Source organism: Diachasma alloeum, unplaced genomic scaffold (assembly GCF_001412515.2).
Source record: "Diachasma alloeum isolate Michigan unplaced genomic scaffold, Dall2.0 Dall_scaffold_00176, whole genome shotgun sequence".
Taxonomy (NCBI): domain Eukaryota; kingdom Metazoa; phylum Arthropoda; class Insecta; order Hymenoptera; family Braconidae; genus Diachasma; species Diachasma alloeum.
This window is the reverse complement of record NW_021680342.1, coordinates 668344-684169: the sequence shown is the minus strand read 5'-3', so window position 1 is coordinate 684169 and position 15826 is coordinate 668344. Positions and strand designations below refer to the sequence as shown.

The window sequence follows — 15826 nt, the reverse complement described above, 5'->3', positions numbered from 1 at the left end:
TTGCCCCCCCCCTCCCCTCCCCCCCTCCATTCAATGGGTTTTTATTCTATTTATGAATGAGTTATCCGAGGTCTATCGTTCGTTCATTTTCCCTCGCTCAACAATGCCATTACCCAATGAGTGACTGCAAATAAAAAATCATTCTCTCCTGTTTATTTGATAAACAAGTTAATTGCCGTGCTTATTAAATCGCTCAGTGGAGGCCGATGAAAAAGCCAGGTTAATTGTTTTTCATGACACGACTAAAATTACGACATGAGCAGGAATAATCTCACACAGATGCACTGAGATTTACAATGATGCGCGCATTGGCCTCATTTTGATTAAAGTGACGAAGGGAAAAGTGGATTTTTCATTCAATAAAAATTCTCTACTTTATGGAGGAATTGAAAGAGAAAAGGGAAAAAAACAGTTGGAATGAAAAAATTAAAAGTAATAAAATCGTAAAGTGTATTCAAAATCCTTTTAAGTTTTTTCAACATTGCGGAAACAGTCTGAAATGGTGAATGATAATGGTCGACGAACGGTCTGAATCTCGACTAAACGAGCCTCCAGGCTTCAGTGATAAAGAGGCATCCCTTTCCATGAAACTTTTATTTTTACACCTCTCTTTTTAGAAGGCAGTACGATTGCTTTTAGCGACGACCGTCGCAACGGAAAACCTTTAGCACTTTTTTACCCCCACTGCCTTCTCCCCAGCTAACAGTTAACCCACCATAAATGGAATAGCCGTGTACAAAAAAAAAAAGTTGAGAATATATCGTTTATTTGTCTGTATATGGGTGAAATTTCGTTGCTTCATATTGTGAAGATGAAAAAGTTTGAATGAAGAAAAAAAAGTAGGCACAAGTTGCATTTAATGGGATAGAAATAAGAGGTAAATTGTTGAGAACTCACTGCTCTGCCATGCGGCACGAATCTCCTCGTGTGCCTCGTCGGGTGTGAGATAATTTATGCAGCGCTCCTGGGGAAAACCTACTTGACTCAGGAGACGAATATCCTCATCTGAAATATAAAATAAAATGTTAATGGTGGGATGTGTGAAATTGCGGTTCCAGTGGGTTTTCACTGGTCCTTTGGAGTTAAAGCTTCTTGGTGATATTTTGAAGGTGGAATCCTTGACCTCAAGGCTAAATCGGAGGTAAAAATAAACTCATGAATTGGCCAATGAGGAAGTACGAGCGGGGAAGATAACATCGATCCTCGGGGGTGGAAAGAAAATTGAATTCTTTCTCCCGCAGTTTTACAATCTGCAGTTTATTCAGCATAACTGTTTTCCGAAATTAATTGATGTGGAGGGATTTATTGGGAACAATTTCAGTGATTTAGTGCTCGTATCAATCACGTGAAATATGAAACGGTGTACTCGGTTGAAAATTTTTCGTTGAAACTTCCACTGCACGAGGCAAAATTTGCATCTAAAATTTGAATGCTAACATTTTTCCCTGAGATCAGACCAGAGCCTCAGTGTTTCGTCACTGAAAATTCATCATTTGAAAAAAAAATCAATGAAAACTGGTAAAGTCAATTTAATTATCGCATGAAAATTAATGGAAACCGAATAAATTCAGGGAAATGTGTCCTTGAATACGTTTCCCTGAATTGAGTTGAGGAATCCTCGTCTTCCTGCTATTAAAAAAAATTGAAATATCATTATTTTTCCCATTATTAAACGGCCAATAAAAGATTAAATTTTATTAAAGTGCAATAACTCCCCCATTACAACAAACAAAAATTGATAAAAATTGAAATTGCCATATCTCATCAATTTAATCGCCCACCTCCGAGTGTTATTTGTACCCTCTTTATGTAACTCAATTTGGTTACGAAAGATACGGATGTGGGACAGACGGTTTTATGGACTTACGTTGGAGGGCGGTTTTGAGGGAGAAGTGGTGTGAAGCAGTTTTACTCCACTCGGCGGTTATCCATGAAAATCCTAGCAGGCGTTACTCGACGTAATCCGATGCTTTCCGTATACCACCAGAGAATTGGAGTAAAATTCAGACACGTCCCTTTTAACCCTAACTCTTTTACACCGATTAGATATGCCGTTGAGGATATAAGCCATCGCGTGAGCCTCGCCTCATAGTTTCAACCATTGAATTAACACATCAAAACAAATTCCATGTGCTCACACGAAGCTTTCATCCCAATATCGATCATCAATTGGACACTGAATGCCCCCCTCCATCCCTTATGTTAATTACTCTTTGTGTTTACACTCACGGAATGAACAATTACAGAGACAATTGTCTGATTCTATTTGACAAGTTTAATTGTAAAACTTGCACGTACGCAATAAACCTCTCTATCCACCCAAAATTTCAGCCATTCCCTCTGTGCCTTCCAATAAAAATAAAAGAACCGGTCTCTTTTACGTTCCCATAAAATACAAATATTCGGATTAAATCCATAATTAATATTTTATTTAATCGACCTCCTACCGTCGTACCAAATCCACTGCAATATATTTCTCTCCATAAAACCGCCCGAGCGTTTAATGGGGCTTGTAAAAAAAAAATTACAGAAATGGATTTAATTTACCCTGCAACATTATTAAAAGTGAAAAAATTCCCCCTGGAGCTTTTCCCCTGTCGTTTATTTCCCTAACACTCAAGAAGCTAGATGCTTCCAACAACAAATAAACAAAAAAGTAAAGGCAATGAAAAAGTAAATAACGTACGAGTTGATTTATCTTCATCGAGTTTCTTGCCTCGCTATGAGTAGCTTGTGTACCCATCAATTCTTCCATGGACGATCGATAATTTATTGCACTTTGGCATGAGGTCAATCATGAAGAGCCACTCCCAACCCCCGCGGGCTCACCTCATCACTCCATGGCCCCCTCATCCCTCACTCCCCCTTCGTCTAACCATATTCACTCTCCCCGTGTGCACAAAAGTGAAATGCGAATACGAATAAAATCGCACAATACCTGACATCAAAGCAGAAAGTATGAATTACCAAAGGGAATAACAAAAAAGGGGGAAAATAAAAAGGACAGCAGTAGAGGCCCTTTAGCACACTGAGCACATAAATTTTTCACGATTGAAAAAAAGCCATTGCGCAAGGAATAGATGTTCCCAGTATATGCGTGCAGATCCTTGCAATTAGCGCCTGAAAATAAATACTCTGGGATTTGCTCACTAACGAGGTTTGGTTGCGGGGTAGCAAAAGGGGGATGAGGCTGAGGGCGAGCATTAATAGGTGGAATTTCAACGAAAGAGGGAAGCGGAGAATTTTCACGGGGAAGGGGGGGGGGTGAAAAGTGGAATGAGATACACCGCAAACAGTTAATTCTTAACAAGAACTTGGTTCACCTAATGATTCCACCGTCCCAAAATTCCCGGATATCACTTCACAATGAAATTAACCCCAATGTTCCGTTTATAAGTTAACGAAAAGATAAAAATGCCTTCAGATGAAATATATCAACGGTGATGAAAGGGTTTTTAAGAACGAGGAAATAATGTGAATGGCAAATTCATTAGTCCGAGATCAAAGTGTAGGAAATTATGCTTCAGCTAATGGGGTCTGATTGCCGTTGCCGTTTACCAGATATGCCGTTATTTAGTTCTTGAGGATAAAGAGAAAATTCAGGAGGGAGAGAGAGAGAGAGCTTTTTGAAGTGTCTCAAGAGATGTTTCCGGAAGCATTTAACCCTAGACGCTTTAGCCTGTCCAAAAAGGGGAGATTGAACGTGGAGAGAAAGAAGTACTTTGAGAGCTTTCAGAGTGGAGGTGAGGTAAAATGAATAACAGGGTCACGCAATATCCTCAGTGGATACTTTTCTCCTATTTAGATGGCAATCGGGGATGCCCCACGACCCCCTCTCCCCCCCTCGCCATTTGGTGGGTCGATATCACGAGTGGAGTCAAGGTGGTACATACTCGGGAATACTCGCACGAAATCGCAGAAATAGAAGAGAAGTTGAAGGGGGGGGGGGTGAGAGCTGGGGGAATATGGAAAAACACATCAAGTGAACAACAGGGTGACTTGCATACGGACATAACAGTGTGAAGGAGACTGTATTGAAAAGGATTCTTGGAAAAATTCGTTCAACAAAATGAGCTTTCGCCTTTTCTGCGTCACGGTTCACTAGTTGCAAACGTTTTTCCAGACGACTCCTTTAAAAATTGGCCAACCAACTGGCATTGTGCCAGATTGGAGGGTTCAGCCCTCTGTAGCCTCTCCTCTTCCTCCCATCCACCCCCCCTCCCCCTCCCCCTCCCCCTGGAGACCCTTTCAGTCGACTCCGAAAAGGTGAGGAGGGGACGGGGGTGGAATAAGAGAAAGGGAAAAAGGAATAAATGATATAAATTAAATGTCAGTTTCATGCCAGACTCTGCTGCATTCACCGACCGGTGGATCTTTTCAACTCCAGTGATCACAGAGTGTAATTCTTTTATCACTCTTTGTGCCCTTTCATTCCTCTATCTATTTAGGATTTTTGATTAAAATTGGAAATTGTGGTGCGGTTTGAGAGAACTCACCACTCAGGGAAACACACATTGTCCAGATGCCGCCGTGCATTGGTACGAGGAAAGTTGGCCTTCCAGTTGTGTAGCGATTAGTATGGTCCAGCATTGGCTCCAACATCGCCACCTGGCCATCTAAATACCACGTGGGGCTGACATTGGCTTTGTTCAAGTCCTCCTTGTCCCATCCAACCTCCTCCCAATGATCTGACATTATTGCACTGCACAGCAGACAAGTGGCTGGAATGAGAAAAAAAAATGCAATCAAATGAGAAGCCAGTGTCACATCACAGTGAATGGAGAATGAATTACAAAAGAATGAATGAAAGATCGAGCTCGCAAAAGGCGAACAGAGAGCGAACAAAGTGGGGGTGTTCGAGGCTTCACGAGGGGTAATGACGATAAATTCGCTTGTGGTGAAGATAGAGACACGAAAAGACATGGACATCCGACTGAGATTTCGAGATAATAAATCGACGCGTCAGCGTCAGGAGTGATTGAAACATAGTGCTCAGTAACTTCTCTATCCATCCCCCTATTGTGTTCCGATGCTTTTGCAGTGATCAAAAGCATTGAATCAAATTTCACTGAACTGTAAACAAAATGTAAAACTAGGAAAAAAGTCCAAACGAAAACTGGAGCGCGAAAAACTTTCCTCAGGGATTTTCAGGCGGACTGTTTCTAAAAAAACATTGAACATAAAAATGCAGAAGGTATTTTTGTTCGTAACTTTTTCATAACATAAAACGAATGACTTTGTTTACCTGAAAATGACAGTGCAAGCGTGGTGAATAGAAAAACGAGGCGCGGCGCCGGACCCCTGGGTACACGAGACGGCTCCATCCCCGGTGGTGCCCAGGCGCCCACTGAACAGTCTCCTCTCACACTCGTGTCCTCACAATATCTCTTCGAACTAAAACCGCCACCGAATATCTCCCTTGCGCCAAGGGTTGGCACAAATCCCTCTCTACTACCAACTCTCATCCCTCTCTCAACTCCCACCAGTTGGCTTTTACTACGCGCCTGACTCTGGACTCTTCGTACGCCCTCTCTGCGCGTTGTTGCCGTCGCATTTGTGGAATCGACCGTGGTAACACCGCGCAGTGACACACACAGACATGTTTTACGCGAAAATCATATTTTTTTTTTTTTTTGTTCTGTTCTCCTACGAGAGAGATCGAGAGGAGGCTTGCACAGTCCGGCAACACACGGACGCTGCAGGCCATCCCTTACGCCTCAAGTCCTCCGCTGTGACAACAGATATAAAAAAATAAAAATAAGGGACAGAAGAAACTGGAGTAAATAGAGTTGAGGAGTATAAGAAAAAACATATCGGGTTGGGACGGGAGAGGTTGAGGGATAAAAAAAGCCTCGGTTGGTGGCTTTAGAGGCATTTGAATAATTCATGATACTTCTGATTGTTGCACGGCGGTCCTTTGCCAATGAGATATTCTTGAAGGGGAGGAGAGAGAGATTTAGAAATTGGAGGAGCACGTTATACAAACGCTACTCCTAGGGAATTCCCAGCACGCTTTTCATATTGTCTCATTTATTTTTCTCGCTCGAGCAATTTACTCCAACTACTTGTACTATTTTTACTATTAATTTTTTTCCCATTTGCGAGGGAACTTGGGAAAACAGTTTCACCTCAGTTTTCAATTTTATCACCTCTCCCTCTCACTCATTTTTCTATCTTGTATTTTCCTGAATTAAATGTCTCGTACAATTTGTTTGTGTTTATAATTGACCTCTTGATTTTTAAACCAATTTCACAGATGGCAGATGTAGCAGAGCAAGCCCCATTCACTGACCCAGCAACGGCAATATCACAGGGTAAACGTCATCTACTAGTACGTGATTACACAGCAGCGGTAACTGCCTTTGCCGAGGGTCTTGAATTGCTGTCCCAGAAACACGGAGATTGCGGTGATGAACTCGGTGAGCCGTACCTACTTTATGGACGTGCATTGCTTGGATTAGCCAGAGAGGAGACTGGTGTACTCGGTGGTGGTGTACCTGGAGGGGATGAGGATGAGGAGGACGATGAGGATGATGAAGTGGATGATGAAAAATTGAGTAGTGTCGATGAGAAAGAGGAAGATGGACTGGACAAGGAGGAGAGTGATAAAACAGAGGCGGCCTCTTCAGTGCCCAAAGAGGATGACAATAAGTCTGAAAATAAGCCAGAGGAGATGAATAAAACTGATGACAATAAGATTGAGGAGCAAAAAGTTGAGGATGAGAAGAATGAAAAAAGTGATACTGTTGAAGATGAGAGTCTACCGGGTACGAGCAAAGATACGCCAAAGGAGAATGGCGATAGTGCTGTGAAAAACGGTAATACAGTGCAGAATGGTGATGGAGAGGGTGAGGATGTCAACAAAGAGGAGGACGATGAGGATCCAGGGCGTGGAATTGATCTTCAAGTTGCTTGGGAAGTGCTTGAACTCGCTAAAATTGTTTTCTTCAAACGTGGCCCGTCTGGATACAAACAATTGGCTGAGGCACACAGACTACTTGGTGAGGTTGCCATGGAGAGTGGCAATCAGCAAGTTGCTGTATCTGATCTTGAGAAGGCATTGAAAATTCTACAGAGTGTTGAGCCCCGTGAGCCGAGAGCTATGGCTGAGTTGCATTATCAACTGGGTTTGGCTCATTCACTTGGTAATGATTTTGATGCCAGTATCGAGCAATTCAATGAGGCAACAAACTTGCTCGAGGCGAGGATAAAAGAGTTGGAGAATACAAAGGAGCCACCTAAGAGTGATGATCCATTCTATACGATTGAGGGAGAGATCAGTGAGTTGAGGGAACTTTTGCCCGAGATACAGGAGAAAATTTCGGATATGAAGGACTTCAAGCAGGAAGCCTGCAGACTTGTTATTGAGGGTATAAAGAGTAAAGTTGCTGGTGGCTGCACAAATGGGGCTGGACCGAGTTCAGATGGTGCATCGTCCAGTGGTACTTCAGTTGCACCAACGGTATCAAAGCCAGCTAGTGATATTTCACATCTTGTCAGGAAAAAACGTAAGAATGATGAGGTCGAGCCAGAGGCAGCTTCACCGTGTAAGAAGCAAACCCCATGAATCATTAATTAATCTTCTGTAGTTGGGTGAAAAGAAGGTGTGTGGTGGAGAGGAGCTGGGGGGGCCCATTGAATTTTTTTTTTCGTCTTATTAAGGAGACAAAACACCCCTTCGTATCTTCTCATGAGTAAATGTCTCGAGTTGTCTGAATAGTTTTAATAAGAGTGTAAGTTGTGAGACAAGTGCAGGCATAAAACTGCGAAAATTTTTTGACTTTCTTTTCTCTGCACGGCAACAAAATGTTTGAACTTATTCATGTTTTTTTAACCGTATGATAATTACTATGAGGAATGATGAGGGCGTTAGTGGTTACTTTATTTATTATTCGATTTTGCGTAGCATTATTTTGATTGGAACTTGTACTTCGTTGAAGAACTGCTGCTCTTTATCAGTGTTCTTATCAGTGTTCTGAGTTTTTTTTAAGCTCTGTTATTCACAGGGACATACCTGGAGTGTGCTTAGGATGTAAGATAATGATCGAAAAAAAAACAAGTTGTATTAATAAAAACGTTGATTGACATTTTTTCATATATTTGTGGCTCATTTCAATTACAATTGTGACTCGTAACACTGGAAACTCTACCTCAACTGCTCTTTGAAAAATAATTCTCTGATAATGAGAATGTAAAAACAATCACAAAAGTGGACGGAATTTGTATAAAGTGATGAAGCACTCTCTAATGCTCACTGGTGCACAAAATTACTCTCCCAAAAGTTCCTCAATCCCATCATCTTTATCCAAACTTTCTCTTCGTTGAACGCTCATTCTGTACCCAAGTGCCTCGAGCAAGTTGACATTGTAGTAATAACTCAAATTAATTCCTGGTACCAGCCGTTTCAGCTCCTCAATGGTAGCACGAGCTTTCTCGGTATTACCACTGTCTGCATAGTGCTGTGTTATCGTTGCAAACAAATCTCCACGTCTAACAGACTGTTCTAAGCCCTCGCCAAATGTATCCAAAAGCTGTCGTACCTGTGCCATACCAGACTCGGTTTCACCCCTGTCGAATGATTTCTTCAGCTCCAAGTAGCGTTTTATTATGCTCATGCGTGTGTTTACGATGTCAATTGCACGCTTGTGTACCTCAGGCTCTCGAGGGGATGTCACTTTAGCGAGACATCTTGCTGCTTGATTCAATGCATCCAGTGCTTTATCGTAATTCTGAAATTCATCGATCTCCACTTGGGCACATGCCACGTAGAAATTGGCCAGTAGATCCATGGCTTTTCCCTTCGAGTAAAAGTTTATTATGTTCTTCAGCACATCAGGCTGATTCTGCCAGTCCAGTGACTGGAGGTAATTACCAGCCATTATGTATATGTCCCTGTGACGTGACACCTGAGCGAAGAAACATATTTTCTCAGTGTCACCGGATTTTAATAATGCTTTCATAGCTCGCAATTTATTTCCCGCCTGAGTGAACTTCTTCGTTGCAAGATGATAATTACCCTGGTCAAATGCTATCTCTCCAATTCTCTCGAGAATTGATATCCTCAGGGCTTCACGCTCTGGATCATTCTCGATCTTCATTATCGTCATTTTTTCTGCCAATTCCTCGGTCAGATTGATGTTGTGCTCTTCAATTAAATCCAGTGCCTCGGTGTATTTTTTTCCGGTGGCTAGCAGATCCACGGCTTTGTCCACCTGATGATTTTGACAGAAAAAACCAGCGCATTTTTTCACAAGACCGGGATCTGACTCTGCATTAATGTCCATTGTAATTGACTGGAGGGCGTTGTATTGTTGGGTATTGAATGCCAGATCAAGAGCTTTTGGGAGAAGGTTGGCTTTGTGGTAGAGTAATATGGCTTTATCTGGTTGGTCATTCTCCTCGAAATATTTGGCCACGTCGATTTGAGTCTGTCGGGAGGCTAGCATTGCCAGCGGCCACAGGTCCTCTGTCATATTGTGCTCCTGTGAAATTAAAACGGGGTGGAGTTATTAGTTCATCGCGAGCAAAAATACACAAAAATAAAAATGGAATGGCACTGTGAAAGGGGAAAAATTTAATTATTTTTTTCCCTTTGACAAAACGGGAATATTGGGAAAATATTTATACGGTTTTCATTTCAAAAATAGCACTTGGCGTACGCGTACCATTTCTACGGGGTTTTTTCCGTATTTAAAGTTAGTGCACAGAAAACAGAAGGGGAGATATTTTATTAATCATTTGTTCATTCATTCATTTTCTTGATTCTTTTATGATCGTTTCTACGCTCCATTTATTTCTTTCTCTGATGGGGGAACTTATGAGACTAATATTTTTCATAATTAAGAAAAATTTACTGCAGTAGCTTTGACAAAATTAGATAAAGAAAATTCTTCAAACTGAAAATTCACCTACTACAAAACTTAAAAAATAAAAACAAAAATAGAAAGCAATATAAAACAAATACTGAATTCAATTCAGATATTTAAACCTTCAAGCCCCATACAAACTCATGCTAACCCCTCATTCCGGGCAAATTGCCTATTTTATTTCTAAATAATCAATCCGAGTTTGTGGATTGAAATTTTTACCAGCATAAAAGAATAGACATTCGCAAACAAGACTAAAACAATATTTTTCAAGAGGAGTATTCACCTTGCAAATGCGAATGGCATTGGTATACGCTTTAGCTGTCGTATAGAAATGAACAGCCTGTGATAAAATATTCAGCGACTCATAATGCGCAGCAAGATGATAAGCTGAGGCGGCATGATTTGTCTTCATCACGAGTTCACAGGCTTCCTCCTCACGGCCAAGATAACAGAGTAGTCGCGTTACCGCTAATGTATCTTTAGCTGTTTCATAGAGACGCAATGCACCCTCCATGTCACCTGTTGACTCAACGTACTGAGCATGCCAATTTTTTACCTCCCTGTAAGTGATAAATTTTCATTTAAGAAGTCATAAAATTTGACGCTCCACAAAATCCCCCCACATTTGTATTCCAATCCCCCGAATCTATTAATCATTCCTCGTTCCCACATTTCCCATCAATCCTCCTTACTCCCTGAAACTTCTTATCAGACGAATAAATGAATAAAAATGGTGAAAATCGACTCACGGATCATCAGAGCTTGACAAATAGCCCTGCAACTCCCTGGGGCGACTGAGAAGCATCCTGGGGACTTCAAATCGATGGCAATCAGCCTTCGAATACATCTCAATGGCCTTATCCACATTCCCCTCCTGCTCGAGTGCCTTTCCATAATTATAATAACTCAATTTCTCCCGTATCTTATTCTCACTGCTAGCTAGGAGAATGGCCTCTGGGTATTTATTGGAGGCCTCCAGAAGACTCCCCAGGAAATCCAGTCGTTTAGCGTCGCGAAAGAGTCTCTCAGCGTCGGCATAGAGTCCCAGTTCCACCGCAAGAATGCCGACTTTCGCCTCGAGATTCAAACTGCTATCCTGCATGGCCTCTCTGATGGCCCTGGCCCCCCTCACATGCTTCATATGCCCCAGACAAAGCATAGCCATATCCAGCTGTTTCGTCTTGACACACATCTTCGCCAAACTCTTCCAAACCGCCTCATTCTTAATCGATTTTATCGACTTGAACGCCTCATCCATGTTCGACATACTAATATGAAAACTAAAATCCATAATAGCTCTCTTCGTTGGCTCATCGTAAGGTCCCAACTCCTCAAACTCCCTCATTAATAATCTCGTGACTTTGCTCCCCTCGCCTGCCGCCATCTCTGGACTCAGGAGAATTATATCCGGCGATTGAACCCCCAGCAAACGAGTGCTTGCATCTTTCACAGGTCGAATATCCTGAACAGCCACACCATGATCTGGCGTTGCAAACATGGACACCAAGATAACCGATGTATCATCGTTACTCGCGAAGTTTCCTTTGCTCGAGTTTTTCGACTCTTTGGATTCTATCCTCTGCGCCCGACAGATCAATACCCTGGGGTCACTGGTGTCCCAGCAGTGGGCCGTTGGCAGCCTCCCCCTGGGCCTCGCACTCGTCCCATCTGTCTCAATACCCTCGTTCAATTTGGAGAAGTCAAACTCGTGGATCTGGTCGCCCTCGATGTCCCAAATGTAGAGGATCGAACTGGGGAGGAGATTGGACATGGCCACAGTGATGGATACACATCGACAGTCGGAGTTGCAGCGAGCCTCGATGATCTCGGCGAAGTCGTTGATGGCCTCGTAAGCAGTCATCGCCCTGGTGTGCAGCTTGGCCTCTCTCTTCCCAATGTCCCAGATCTTGAGGATTCCATTGAGGGAGGCGACTGTCAGGTACTGCCCTGTGAGCTCCATGGTGATGGGCTCACCCTCTTCGGGGAGTGTCGGCAGACTCTGCAGGAGAGAGCCATCGATTGATCTCAGTTGAACGACAGTTGGCGTCAAGATCACCAGGGTATTCTCGTAAATAAGAATTTTCTCGTTGTCGCAGCTGAAGGAGCCGACGACTGTTGTATTCAACTTGCTGTCTCTGTTGATCCTGTAAACAGCGACTTGTCGACACGAGGAGACAGCCACAAAGTCCCTGCTGACGGCGAGCACCTGCACCTGGAGATCGGTTTTGAGAATGCAATTCCTGTTTTCGGTTTCAAGGAGGATCTGCATGGGTGCCACTTGGCTGGCGCAAGTCCCCTCGTTGTACACAGCGCACATGGGCTGCTGGTGAAGAATGAAGACATTGGTGATGCAGTTGACGGCGAGCAGGGGATTCCGCAGGAGATTTCCTCCCCAGGTGAGTTGTTTAACTGTTCCATGCACTGAACAGGATTTTGGAACTGTTGGCCAGCCGTATTCGTCAGTTATGGAGGCGTTCTTCTTCCTCCAGAGGTAGATGGTACCCAGGTTTGTTCCAGCAGCGAGGGTCTCGTTGCTCTTGCAAAAGGAGAGACTGGTGTAGATCTCCTGAGGAGTTGCCAGGTTTCCAGTGGTGGATTCAGCCGGCGCGAGGACGTAAGTGTCTCCAGTGAACAAATCCCAGCACCTGACACTCAATTCGCCAGTTAAAACGGCCAGAGTGTTGGCTCCAACCCAGCAGAGGGCTGGCCCAGTCCTCGAGAAGTCGCTCTTGCCACTCAGTTTCACCCTGGACAGCTCTGTGAGCCTTCCAGTGATGGATTCACTCTGGAAGTGGCCGATTGTCAGCCCCTCAGTCATGATGACCACTGAATCTCTACTGGGATGATGAAGAAGGCAGTGTAAATTCAATCCCCCAGTGTTCAACACCTCCATGCACTGGCCCTGAGCGTCGACGTAGTAAATAGTTCCATTGGAGGAGCCAATGTAGAACGTTAGATTGTCCTTCTGCACGTGAACAGCACTTGGAGCTGCGGTTCTGGGTCTCCAGGTGCTGAAGAGGTCGAGGGCTCTCTCGTCCCCAGCAACAGCAGCCTTAGCCAAGTCACTCAGATCAACTCCAGACTTCGGTTGTGAGATTTTAAAAGCGATCTGGGTGAATGTCTCGTTCAACTCGTGGTGGAAGACAATCAACAATTGTCCTCTCGTGTCGATCTTCCAGCCAACGACAGATCCCCTGGTGTCAGCAGACACCAGCCTTCCTCCATGCTGACTCCACTCCAGGAGACTTATTGGATCCTTGTGGGGTGTCACTGTGAGATTGAACTCACCAGTTGCTGTGTCCCCTGGCCAAATTCTAATCTCTCCACTCTCCCAGCCAGCAACTAGCCATCTCTTCTCCGGGTGCCACGAGAGGGACGTCACTTGGGCCACAGAGTGCCCGGACGACTCCACATCGGGTATGGGCTCACCTTGATCATCGTAGATCGTTACGAATCCACCTCGATCCTGGGAATATGCGGCCACAGCGAGCAATGGGTAATTGCTGTGCCATGTTGCTATTGTGTTTATCGAGGCTGTCTCTGGATTTTGCACGCGAATATCGAAGTAAAGGGTCATGACGATTGTTTACTCAAATATTACCGAATGAGGGTGAACTGAATCCTGGTGATAATGACCTTCTCGCCAGCCACGACATTGTCGTGATTAACGAATCAATGATTAAACTATTTTATCACATCACTGCGAACTTTTGACTGACGTTTTGCACTCATTTTATAATGTTTTGTGTACAAATATCGATTCTGTCAAACACGAACAGCAGTGCGCCCTCATTTCTCAGGTGATAACGTCGGTAATGAAGCTCGCTGTAGACAGTGACCTCTGTGTGATGCACCCAGAACCCTGTTGCCTCATCTCAAAGTCCTATTCTCTCGTTTTGGAGTACAACTAGACGGTTTTTGTGTGACTGCACTCTTGTGTGGCTCCAACCACTATCCCTCCCCATGGAGAATAGTTTATTTGTTCGTTCGTGCAATTTCATTGGATAATTAATCCCCGAGGGTTGTAATAAATACATGTGTTCGTTGGAGGGATGTTTCGGGGGGACTATTGTGCTTGTTGATGACTTGATACGAGTCAGTGTGATTCAGTTATTTCTGATTGAATAGGGAATACAAGTGACTGTGAGAAAGTACGATTGATATATTTTTTTATTTTCGAAACTTGTGGAGTTATTTATTCGAGTCAGAGCACTGGCATCAGTTGACGTTTGAGAACAGATGTTGGCCTTCGGTGACTCACGGTGTATCAAAATTGTGTTGCGAAAAGTTTTTGGGAAGTAGCGAGGTGCATGTGTGAAATGCTGGCACTGGTGTAACGTAAGTGTCGGTCCTTTTTTTGGCGAGTGGAGTACTCAGCACACGCCCATTGGTGGGCACAGCTGAGTCTTTACATAATTTTATGAGATAATTGATGATTGCGATAAGGGAATTACTCAATTTTTAATCGCCAATGGTTCCAGGGGCTCTGGTGATGAGGGGTTTTTGAGGAGTTACGAGAGGTTTTACTGGAGGATTTTTCCTTGGGTCTCGTTGGGAGATAAATAACAGGGAATCATGACGGAGTATAAACTCGTGGTTGTTGGAGCTGGTGGTGTTGGCAAATCAGCGCTTACTATTCAACTTATTCAGAATCATTTTGTCGATGAGTATGATCCCACGATAGAGGATTCGTATAGGAAACAGGTAATTGTTGTTTTGCTGGGGGGTTTCGGGGGGTTTTCAATGCTATTATCATCGTGTTGTGTCATCTCTCTGTCACTTGCGGAGAAAAAAAGTGACTATTAAGCTCCATCAAGTGGAGGAATGCTATGAGTCATTCGGTAATAGATCGTCTGGATTAGGAATGTGGTGGAGAATGTTTGTTTTATTGTGAAATCAATTGATGGGGCTTTGGGGAGTCTGATCGTTTTGCTTGGGGTGTCTTTGCAGGTTGTCATTGATGGGGAGACCTGTCTCTTGGATATTTTGGATACCGCTGGTCAGGAGGAGTACAGTGCAATGAGGGATCAGTACATGAGGACGGGGGAGGGATTTCTGTTAGTTTTTGCTGTTAATTCGGCGAAGAGTTTTGAAGTGAGTTGTTTATGATTCATGGGATTATTCGTTAATTTTGTTACACTGAGAAAAAAATTAGTTTTGCCAAATATTCATTTACTTGGGAGAAGCGTTTATTTTCTCAAAATCGGATTTCTTCAATCGAGGCATTCGCAGGCGAGAATGATTAGGTTTTGAATTGACTCCAATGATTATTCATTTTTCATGAACTTCATATTTTCTACAGGGAAGAATTTTCATTGATTTTTTAATGTTGATAATTATTGGGGAAGTTCAGTCAAGATAGAGAATAAATAGGAGAGGGTGAGGTAAAATGGACACTAGACTTTTTTAACATCATTTATAACTCAGAAACAAATTTATCAATTGATCTTAGTTTTTGCTCGTCACAAAGGGAAAGAATTGTTCTTTGTATTGAAAAAAATTATTAAATTTCGTCAACATTTCAACCCCTCATTGACATTTTAAAAAAAGTCCAAAGTGCCCGTTTTGCCCCCCCCCCTACTTCCCTCAAGTCCTATCGTAAAAAGGAGAAGAGAAATCGATCTCGAAATATCTCGAAAATCTCGACTAAGCGTAAGCGTAAGACTGAAACCGAAGCGCCACTACGTGAGGAGATGAGAAGGCGCGTGCGCAGCACGCGCGGCCGATCTCGTGTGGAAAAAGTGAAAACTGAAAATAGTACATTACATACCCGAGCCTTGGAAAACAGATCACCGACCCCCACGTGCAAGATTGCCACGCAAGCACGTGGGGGACGGTCGCCTTGGAGGATTTTTTTCAGATTTTCAAAGGGTCAGATTTTCCGTTTTTCCAGGGGGAAAATCGACTTTCGCCAAAATCGAATTTTTTAGCCGGGTGAACGTTGATTCCAACTATTT

At 43.3% G+C, this 15826-nt stretch overlaps 4 protein-coding genes across 4 annotated transcripts in view; 2 read left to right on the top strand and 2 right to left on the bottom strand.

Annotated features, from left to right (window-relative positions):
• The window catches only part of LOC107035943, a 9899-nt gene extending 4530 nt beyond the window's left edge, over positions 1-5369 (bottom strand). The window contains exons 1-3 of the mRNA XM_015253612.2: positions 5246-5369; positions 4497-4721; positions 898-1005 (exon numbers count right to left, since the gene is read on the bottom strand). Coding sequence (XP_015109098.1) covers positions 898-1005; positions 4497-4721; positions 5246-5324 — 412 coding nt within the window. The 5' untranslated portion in view covers positions 5325-5369. The remainder of the gene's footprint in view (positions 1-897; positions 1006-4496; positions 4722-5245) is intronic.
• LOC107035935 (protein HGV2) overlaps positions 1-8099 on the top strand; it is a 14538-nt gene extending 6439 nt beyond the window's left edge. Inside the window, exon 2 of the mRNA XM_015253599.2 lies at positions 6257-8099. Coding sequence (XP_015109085.1) covers positions 6257-7567 — 1311 coding nt within the window. The 3' untranslated portion in view covers positions 7568-8099. The remainder of the gene's footprint in view (positions 1-6256) is intronic.
• Positions 8064-13628, bottom strand: LOC107035930 (intraflagellar transport protein 140 homolog). Its single transcript, XM_015253585.2, has 3 exons — positions 10619-13628; positions 10153-10429; positions 8064-9482 (listed from the first exon to the last, which is right to left on the bottom strand). The coding sequence occupies exons 1-3, from the start codon at positions 13444-13446 to the stop codon at positions 8268-8270; spliced, it is 4320 nt and encodes a 1439-aa protein (XP_015109071.1). The 5' UTR covers positions 13447-13628; the 3' UTR covers positions 8064-8267.
• A 159-nt stretch (positions 13629-13787) lies between these two features.
• The window catches only part of LOC107048733 (ras-like protein 1), a 7725-nt gene continuing 5686 nt past the window's right edge, over positions 13788-15826 (top strand). The window contains exons 1-3 of the mRNA XM_015272082.1: positions 13788-14207; positions 14351-14573; positions 14820-14963. Of these exons, the coding sequence (XP_015127568.1) occupies positions 14445-14573; positions 14820-14963 (273 nt within the window). The 5' untranslated portion in view covers positions 13788-14207; positions 14351-14444. The remainder of the gene's footprint in view (positions 14208-14350; positions 14574-14819; positions 14964-15826) is intronic.